Below are 10,630 nucleotides of genomic sequence, written 5' to 3'. Positions count from 1 at the left end.
TTATGGGTGTGCTCTGTATCTTTTCATTTACCTAGACCATGCTGACCTTATTGGCCCTCTTTGATACAAAATCTTTAGTGGTCTCAAACTTAGATGTAATCAACCCTTATCTCAACTTTGCCGCAATCCATCTCTCAACCTTACCATCCTATGTTGCTCACTAAAGACATAATGCGAGGCAAACATGAAGAGGTCATGAAACCTCATCTCATAATCAAGTACTAACATGTCTCCTTGCCTCATGGCCAGAACTCTTGTTCCTTAATTTTTCTATGATAGGAGGAGTAAAACTGATGTTCAAATTGCATTTTAAACTCAGCCTAAGTCTAGGATCCTGCGGGTCTCCTTGATCTCACTGTATCCCACCAGGACCATGCCCTATCAAAAAGTAAATGAGTGGTACAATTTACTCACAAGCCCTCTATTATCTATATCTGATCCAAAGTATCCTTAATTGTGCGAAGCCATCTTTCTGCTTTCTCGGTGTCTGGTTCACCTAAAAAGGGCTCACACCCAAGTTCTCTCATGCTTTTTACAATCCGCACTAATGTGACCACATTATTAGCTTTTTTCGTAGCCACTGGAGCTGCTTACACTGTTTGAGCTATTGGAATTGTGGAGCCAAGGCACCAAGCATTGCCTCAATCACTGCTCTCATTATCTGAGCTATGAACAAAGGGTTGACATGTAGTGTAGGAATTACTGGAGGTGCTGGAGTCATAGCTGGAGCCATAATTGGAGGCACGACTTCTTGTCTTTGCTGGTCTGAACCCTCAAGTTGTAACCCCTTAGTATGTCTCAAGTCAATGTCACAAATGAGTCCAGTCGACTCTCCTAGTCTTGACTGCTGAGGCTCTAAGGGTATATGAGAGGCAGTATCCTCCAATGAATCCTCTCATTGTCTCTCATCAAACCCTTCTCTAATTATTGTACCCTTCCTTGTGCGAACCATTCTAGTACAAGTTAAAAATTTATTAAACCCTTTATTATTATTTTTTTCCACTCCTAAACCCAAACCCTTTGATACCAACTGTTACAGTTTCAACATGTAAACTCAACACTTATATATATATATATATACAACCAACCATAATTCAACTTAATAATAATAACATTATAAATTATATCATACAAAGATAATAAGTTAAACAATACAATTTTAGATATGGAAGTATATTACAACAAAATATTAGTTCTTTCAATTACATTAATCACATAACAAAATCATTTATCCAAGCATCTACTTTCCAGATCGAGGGTGCGATGTACCTAAAAACATAATTGCATTAAACATGATTAAAACAATTGCACATTTCAATAAGTAATTGATTAAAGACTAATTATTCATTTATATGAAAGTGACTTTCATATCATAGAATAAATTGTCTTATTTTCTTGTTGAAATCTCTAATTTTCTAAATTCTCTTCTAGACATAAGGATAAATTTACTAAAATAAAAATATCAAGAGTGTCTCCCACAAACCAGCATATTTAACTTCAAATTTGTACAATGAATCTATTTTACATCGAGTGGTTATCCCATTAATTTGTAAATTAATTTTCTTAACATGGCCATTCAACCAGGCATAAATTCTAGTAATCAGGAAATGATCTTCAAGGCTTGGTCATTCAACAAGGTATTATTTCCAGTAACCAGGTAATAATTTTCAAGGCTTGCCCATTCAACAAGGCATTATTTCCAGTAACTTCTCATTTGCTAGGGCATTATTTTCAGCAACCAGGAAATAATTTTCAAGACTTGCCCATTCACCAGGGCATTATTTCTAGCAATCAGAACTAAAATTTACAATATAAAAAATTCAAATTTATTTCCAGCAACTACCATTAGAATTTATAGTCTTAAAAATTCAAATTTATTTCCAGCAACTAGCACTAGAATTTACAGTTTATAAAATTCCTTCTACAATTAAAAAAAATATAAACTAATTAATTACTCCAAGGTATCAAACACTTACTTGGTGTCTGTACGCGTGAAGAGGTCCCTTGTTGCTGATTAAGTCCTGCGCCCTCCTCTGCACCAATAAAATTACTTTGTCATTATTCATTCATTCGAACTGGTAAAATTCTAATACCCATTACATATTCTTTGATTTAATCCAACACCCTTAATTAAGTTTAATTGACTTTTACTTCAAGAGGGACAAAACACCATCTTTTTTTAAATATTTACTTATTTTTTCACAAAAGTCTCTATTCAATTTAACCTATCAATATTAATTGTCTTCAATTTAGAAAGATTCCTCAATAATATCAGTTAAACTCCATTCTCTAATTTTTCTTCTCCATTTAGCCAAAAACAACCTAGGGAAGGAAGTGAAGATTTTTCTTTTCTCTTTAAAAAAATTCTTACTCCATTCATATAACAACACTTATAAACCTTCATCTTCCCATATTTTCCAAACAATTGTATTAAACCTCAAATCCCCTAAATTATTCCTCTTTTGGCCAAATATTTAATTAAAATAAGGAAAAATAATTTTTGTTTCTTTTATTCAAAATTAAATACTTACCCAATCATAATTCATGCTTTCTAATATGGTTCAAACATAATTTGCATTATTCCTATAAATTATAACATAAATTCACAACTTCACATAATCATAATTTTGCATAATCCTCCATCAAACATAAAATTAAAGGAATTAATCATTTGAAATATGTTATTTACTTCACTTTGATAAGGATTTAAGGAAAGAATGTAAGAAAAATCAAGTTTTCTTCTTCTCCCTCTTCAAACCCTAGCTTGCAATCCTTCCTCCAATGCATTCACCATATTAAAATCAACCCCCTCTTGGTGTTTAATTAAATTAATCACTCTAATTACTCACTTTAATTAGTGCAAACAATGAGAATTTAAGTAGAAAATCACACACTTTTCCCCTCTCTCTTTGTTTCAAGCTCACGGCTAAAAGAGAAAAAATGGAGCATTTATAATCCAACTTTTACCTAGTTACACATTAGCCCTCATTTCTTCTCATTTCTATTTTTTGTCACTCAACTCTTCTTTTTACTTAATTCATAGCATAACATCTTATATTTTATTCTATTGTATCCAATTACAATACTTTAAATCCTTTTATTTAATCTATTACTTTATTTATTTTACTCAGATTATAATTTAACGGGTTTTCATAACAAATATCAGTTATACCATACGGTTGGGTTATGAAAGTGTCAAGTATTTGTTATATAAAGGATTATACAACATAAATCTAGATTAACCATTTAACAAGCAAAGTATTAAAAGTGAACAAGATAACAAATATAAAGCATACTAGTATCAAACATTAAGGCCCATATTGAGTTTATACTATATTTATTCTTACACCATTAGTATAACCTTTTTCACCTTGACATAATAAACTTAACTAAACATAATGAAAGAGAAAAATATAAATAAATAAAATAAAAACATAAATAAGACATGAGTTAACTAAGTAAAGTAAAGGAAATGACAGGTATAAACAAGAGATTAATGAAAGCAAAACTTAAGCATTACAAAAAATATAAAAAAAAAGAGCAAGAACATGATCTTAATATAAAAACCAAGATGCTTAAATGCATGAAAAATGCCTTCTTTTATAGGATAAAATTTATAACTATTGATTTGTTGACTAATTATTGAGTGGATAGCCATATCTTGACTTGATGATAATCTTTATCTTCTTATATGAATAAAACATGATTGCTAACATTAGAATTTGAATAGATTATCCTCATAAAAATTATAGGAAATTATCTCAGCTTTCCAACAATAAAAAAATTGATGCATTTAGACTTATAGAACTCGAGATATGGGCTTAATACTAAATAGTTTCTAGGTTGCAGGACATATTCATTAATACTGAATAGTTTCTAGGTTGCAGGACATATTCAGACTTTTCTGTTGTTGCTACAATTTGAACTTGAAAACAACCTTTTTTAATCTTGGACTCTTATGAAAGTCTTGGGCCTATGTCTTAGCTCTCCATCCATATAAAGTAAATCTAAATTCAAGTTCTACAACCCTAGTTATGATCCAATAACCAAATGATATTTCAGTTTGAACTGAACCAATATCTCTTTTCTAATCTTAGCCCTCTCTTTGTTTTTCTAATTTCAGTCGTTAAACTCATCTATCAATTCCTTGATTTATGTGATAGGCCTATATTTAAGATGGACATCTACCACAAATTAAAGGTATCTTATATTATTAGATATGTTATTATAAATTATATTCTAGTTAAGGAGTTATTGATACTTCAAGTGCAAAATAATGATATAAAACCTTAATAAAAATATTTTTTTAAATAATAATCATCTACCATGTCATTTGATTGCTCTCAGCCTAATCTTCCTCCTCATGTGATGGTGTAGTCGTCGAACCTCCGAGGTGTCCTCGACATCCTTTTCTTTTTTTGCTTTCTTTTCTCTTTTTGCTTGGAAATTTGTGTCTAGCCCTCCATAATTTTCATATAAGTCATTAAAGTTATTTTTCTTTTGATTTTGTTCCCTTTTTTTTATTTCTATTTGTTTTTTATTCATTTCTTATTTTTTTTCAATTGCATCCTACTTTAGTTTTTTTTTTTTATCTATTAGATTTGGTCCTCTCTTTAATTTTTATTTTTTTTGCTATTTAAGATAGTTTTTGAAATTTTTCTTTTTTTTTGTTTCAATTTTACACCTTCATTTTTTCTCCTTTCATAATTGATGCTCATTCTTTTTTCTTTTCTTTTTTTGGATTTGGTTACTTTTTTTATTTGGGATTTGTTTTTTAATGTTATCATTTAACATTAAATTAGTTAACGGTTGAAATTTGTAATTGAACCTAGGTTTTCAATTTCACAGGTTGCAGATTTAGAATATTAACTAAGGTTTAGAAGATTCATTTGGATTAATTAGTATAGGCTGAAACAATCAATTTACTTTTTTTTTATAAAATTTATTTTATACTCATACTCCAATTATTATGAATTAGTCATTTTTTAATTGATTGAGTAACCTGTTCTCTTTTTCATTTATTTATTTATTGCAAAGTTAAATTACTATAATGCACATAAATGCAAAACAACACTTAACGTGGGTCTAAAGTTTTTTTTTTTTAAATCCACTCTTAAATATTTTTAAGAGAAAAAATTATTAAACCTAACTAGTTTATGAACCATGTTATCGTCTCAATATTTTTTTAAAAAAATTCTTCTTGATTTTTTATTTAAGTTGATCCATGCTTTTGCCAGTCATCTAGGTTTTCTTTAAACCTATTAAATAAATCAATTCACATTGAGTTAGTTCTTAAATAATTTAATTGAAACTAACATTAGGTAAGAATCCAAGTCAAGGGATTTCAAGATTTATCGTCTTGCCTAGGTTTAATAACATTAAAAAAAATCCCCATGCTCTCAATGTTTTTTTTTGTTTTTTTAAAAAATTAGTTTAATGTTAAGAGTGTAATATTTTGTAGTTTAAAAAGAAAATTTAATCTTGATTATCTTTTACACCGAAAGAAATAAAATTCTTTGTGAAACTTCATTATTCATATGATTAGTGAAGCTCTTTTTTCCATTTTAATTTCATTTTCAAACTATTTTAATTGTTTCTCGGGTTGCTTTTTGAATGACCAAGTCAATTAGATCACATCAGGACAACTTTCATATGATTTAATAGAACAACTCGCATGTGATTTAATTTTAAACTCGGTTTAGACAAGAAACTAAATCTAGAGGATTTTCTTCGATTAGTTTCATCATTTTCTTATCAATTTTATAATTTAATGTTTTTTTATTAGTCGGTCAGATTGTTTTTAGACAGGCCAAATCAAGTTTTTACGTTAACTTGTTGAATTAAATTTAATAATAATATTAAATAATTATCTATGATATAAATATTTTTTTGTTATGTTAAATTATTATTATCATTTATATATAAAAAAAAGTGATGATCGATGGTACCAAGCAGTTCAGTTGCTTCAATAGATAGCTCGCAAGTAAAGGTTTTAACCGAAAGTAGTTTTCCCATAGACAAATCAAGAAGGAAAAACAATAATAGAACACCTTTTTCTTATTGCTCGATTAATGATTTAATGCTGCCTTCTAGCCTGTCTCGGAGCCTTTTTCTCCGCACAACATCCTGTTGGGCGATGTGGATGTTCTCGACCTTTTAAACAGCAACCTTCTTCGAGTTCTACATATAACTTTCCGAAGTAAAAAATATGGTCCCAAAACTTTTTCGATACCAGATTCATTCAAGGTAAGAAAGAAAAGAAATCGATAGCCCTCAACTATGCACTCAATTGCTGCTGGCCATAATTCAAGATGCACTGTTGGGATGGACCCTTCTCTGTTGTTTCTTTCTCTTGAGTCTCTATCCTGGAAGCAAAGATACAGAGCACGTGAGGGGCCTAAAAATGCACAGAACTGAATTTCCCTGTCTAAGCACAAATTCGTCAGGACACCGAGAAGTTTTGCCCTTTCCCGATGCTTCAAAGTCTAATCGAGCGCTCCGTGAGCTGGGTTTCTTTTCCATATCTAAGGGCTTGTGGGCACCTTGCAGAAGGGGAAAAAAAATCCAAAGCTTTTGGGATTAAAAAAAGTGCATGCATCAAGGGACCACTTCTATTAATGTTCTGAACCAATATCTGTGCCTCCCCAGGCATCCCTTTTCCCGTCTTTTCGCAATTGTGTACTTCTTCATGCACCATTGGATGCATCTCCTTCAGGATTTTCCAGACTCTCTTTTTTTCTTTTCTGGTCTGGAATTGGATTTGTGCCCCCAAAGTGTTTGAAGATTTCATTGAATTCGATCAAATAATCTCCATCTAAGGGGTGTCAAGATTATTCAAGCATTATTAGATTGACAATGGCAATGTGTTCCAATATCAAACAAACACCTCACCTCACCTCACCTCTATAATATTAATAATAAAAAAAAACACCCTTCCACACCAAGACTTGACTAAACATACGCACGATCCAATTCAATTACGACATGAATTGAAAATCTCTGGGAATCAGAATTGCAATGGCCTCTCCTTGCACGGCAAGGAAAGATACCGTTAGTAAAAAAATAATTTCGACCTGAAGGTGAAAAACATATGATGACAAGTCCCTGTGAACAACTGTACAAGCAGCAGCTCACAAGAGAACCCTGCTGTCTTGTACAGTTGTTCAAGTAGCTGGCAAAGACGAACAGTAAAAAATTTAATGCCTAAGTTTGTGGTGAGATAGGATTATACAATGAATAGTTAAACATCTACCTCTACCAAGTTCAAAAAACAATGATAAGGCTTGACCGAATCTCATATGGCCAAGGCCTAAGGGGATTATCACCATGACAGCATTATAGGCCTAGAAATGTGCCCAGCACCACCAAGCATGTGTCCACAAGTGACAATATTAGCTTTTATATGTATATAAACATTTGTGATCTATTTCAGAATATGTTTTTTAATATTAGCACATTTAAATTATTAAAAATATATTTGAAAAAACCCCAGCTCAGGCACCTAGCACACCAGATCTTACAACTTGCAAAATACAAACTAATTATACATGAAAATTAAAACCACAAACGAAGCACAAAACCTTGGCGAATCACAGAATACTATATTGCAACTGCTAAAAATATCGCACATAAATATTTTCTTCACCTCCAACTCCAAGCAGTCTGTTGGCTCACCTGGGTTTCGAATTTGACACTATAGGATATATGACTTAACATGCAATTATCTCAAAGATAAATAATTTTCATATATAACAATAAATTTCAACAAAATTTAAGGAAAAAAAGTATAATAACTACTAGTGATAGAACTGATCAGAGCAAGATAGACGAGCACGAATCAAACAAACAAGATCATGATAGAATGTACTGTGTAATGTAGCACCAGCAGCCTCAACCCTTCTACTTTAGCCTCTCACAGCTAACAATGAAGGAATGCCAGACAAGTTTGAAGTGGTGTTCCTATTGATGTCTCTTTTCCCATCTTTTGAAGAAGGTTTGCTGCCGAAAGCTCTCATTGGGCTAGCGAAAGCCCAGCCCCAGCTCCTGCTCCTACCATGAGCAAGAGGGCCAGCTCCTGATGATTTCCCATTCATATCTTCAGCTGATGATGAAACCCAATAGGATGATGATGAAGAGGAAAACGAGGAGGTTATGATAAACCCACCAAAGATACCGCCACACCTCACCCTCCCTTTCATGTGAGAAGTCCCAACAGTGACGGGCTTGCCTTCCCTTTGGGACTCCACTCTTCTTAGAGTGCAATCACCAAACCCAGTTGAGATTCTCTCGAAGAAGTCACCGGAGAAGCTCCTGCTTCCACACCCAACGGATCTAGACCTTGACACCTTTCTCTCGAAAGAGGTGGCGGAGGCAGTTGCTTGGCTGTTAGGACTATCATCATCATCCTCCACTACCACAATATTGTCACCTTTCTTTGACAAAGAAGAACCTAAGCACTTCTCTTTTGGCCTCACCGGGGACCCATTTGCTGCTGCTGCTGCTGCTAGTTGTGTAGTTGCAGCTAAAGAAGACATCTTTTCTGTTTTTCTAGTTGAAGTACTAGACTTGGAGGAAGAGAGATAGAGAAATGACCAAAACCCTCTTCTCCTTGGGCTAAAATCCTCACCATCATCAGTAGCAGAGTTCAGGAAATGGCCTCTCCTGGGAGTTGCAGTAGATTTGCTTCTCTTGAAAACAATATCACGATCTGATGATGATGGTACCATGATTTTCTTCTTCTTTTTAGCCAAAAGAAAAGGGATCCTGGCCCTCCTTGTGTAATATTCTTGATAGTGACTATTATTGCCACCATCATTTCTACATTTTGTTGTTGTCGGACGCACAGAAAATGATAGTGAAGTACCTGCACCTCCATTGCTAGAGCCACCAACACCAATATCAGATCTAAAAGAAGGAGAAGAGGAGGAGGAGGAGGAGCCACGTATAGGTAAAGGAAATAAAGGAAACGAAGAAGAGACAAGCTTGCCAAGCTTTTCTTGAAGACAAAAGGCACAGATCCCACCTGGGTTGTTTCTGTACGGATGGTCACTACATTGCATACCATCACTCATATCTTCTTCACCTACACCAACTCTACCTCCTTTGATATCCATCATCATCTATGACAATACTACAGTCACTGCAAAGCAAAAACCTTTATGATTCCTGGATAAAATACAATAGTAGTAAATCCTTGGTTTTTTGATACCTTGTAAGTGCTTCTTGACTGGTTTTTGGTGTTTTTGAGAGAGATGGGAAGAGAGATGCAAACAAATGGAAGGGAACATGCGGTCAGAGAGTATAAATTGAGTGCATTCAAGCGTTTGGGGGGGGGGGGGGGAGTCCCCAGGAGCACGTGGAATACTGACTGAGCAAATATATTTTTAAATAAGTGCTGAGCAAGACAAGCAAAACCCTAGTAAAATATATCTGATCTCCTCTCTTGCCCCCATCCAAACACCAGAAGAATCTATAAAAGCCTGTCCTCCTCCTGAGAGACTGATAGGCCTCTTAGTTTGCTTTGCTGCTTACCATTTCTTATCTGTAACAGTAACCTTTTCTCTCGGGTTTAGAATTTAGCAGAGAAAAAAAAGGGTGATGCGCACCGTATCCCTTCCCTTCTATTGTGTCAAGATTTTTATTAACCAGGATAGCGATTTTTGTTAGCAGTGCTTTTTGAAGGAAAGCCAAAATATAAAGCCAAATGGAAAGGATAAAAGGTTCCTGTCTTTTATTTTTATTTTTATATGCTATGTTGAAAAGTCGATATATATATACATATATAAGAGCTATTCTTGTCTATTAGTAAAAACTGCTAAAAGCTTCTTTGATATATTTTTGTGTAAAAGAAGGTTTTTACTTGAAGTTGTATCAGCCGGTTATAATTAATAAATAATGTTATTAATATAAAATATATTAAAATATAATTAACTGTTATAATTAATTTTTTTACTATTGGAGTATAAAAGAAAAAAGTATATTTATATTATTTAAAAAATTAATTTATCAATTTAATTTTTTAAAATAATCTCTTTTTAGAGATTCTTTTAACATCTCCAATGACAGAAGTTAAATGAAATGTCACGACTAGATCCTCATATCTATAATTAACACATAGACGTACCCTATCTTCAAGTTCATTACCCATACAAATCCAAACATATTTACAGATAGTTTTTTATTAACTCAATCAAAGTTTTATGTAACATTTATTATCATAATTAATTCAATAAATATGGAGTACTAGTTAGATATAATAAAAAAATATTAATTACAATTAAAAGAATAGATTTTAAAAGTAACAAAAATGATATGCTAACAAAATTATAAGCATGAAAAAAAAAAGTAATGAGATGTTATAAGCATGAAAAAAAAAAGTAATGAGAGGGTTAATTCAACAATTCAATAAATAAATAACATTTAATATACACCTAGAAGTCAATACATTAAGGAGGAATATATACAATATTGACTTTATACTCTTATAAGAGAATTTCACAAACAAATTATTACAAAAAATATCATAAGGTAATGTTTATCATAAAATCACAATACAGTGAGAATAATGCTTCAGATTGCGGGATAATAAGTCACCATAAGTTGGTGACTGCCCTGACTAACTATGGTTTAG

The 10,630-nt window shown here is 32.5% G+C and overlaps 1 protein-coding gene and 1 long non-coding RNA gene across 2 annotated transcripts; both read right to left on the bottom strand.

Annotated features, from left to right (window-relative positions):
- Nucleotides 1-1,153: 1,153 nt before the first annotated feature.
- Nucleotides 1,154-2,778, bottom strand: LOC105110538 (uncharacterized). Its single transcript, XR_839496.1, has 3 exons — nt 2,690-2,778; nt 1,977-2,033; nt 1,154-1,269 (listed from the first exon to the last, which is right to left on the bottom strand). It is a non-coding gene; the product is annotated as an uncharacterized LOC105110538 (long non-coding RNA).
- A 4,684-nt stretch (nt 2,779-7,462) lies between these two features.
- LOC105110537 (uncharacterized) lies at nt 7,463-9,644 on the bottom strand. Its single transcript, XM_011005611.1, has one exon. It carries the CDS (start codon nt 9,117-9,119, stop codon nt 7,905-7,907), a length of 1,215 nt encoding a protein of 404 aa, XP_011003913.1. The 5' UTR covers nt 9,120-9,644; the 3' UTR covers nt 7,463-7,904.
- Between the last annotated feature and the right edge of the window lie 986 nt (nt 9,645-10,630).

This window comes from Populus euphratica, unplaced genomic scaffold (genome assembly GCF_000495115.2).
Source record: "Populus euphratica unplaced genomic scaffold, PopEup_1.0 scaffold254.1, whole genome shotgun sequence".
Taxonomy (NCBI): domain Eukaryota; kingdom Viridiplantae; phylum Streptophyta; class Magnoliopsida; order Malpighiales; family Salicaceae; genus Populus; species Populus euphratica.
This window is presented reverse-complemented; position numbering and strand designations above follow the sequence as displayed.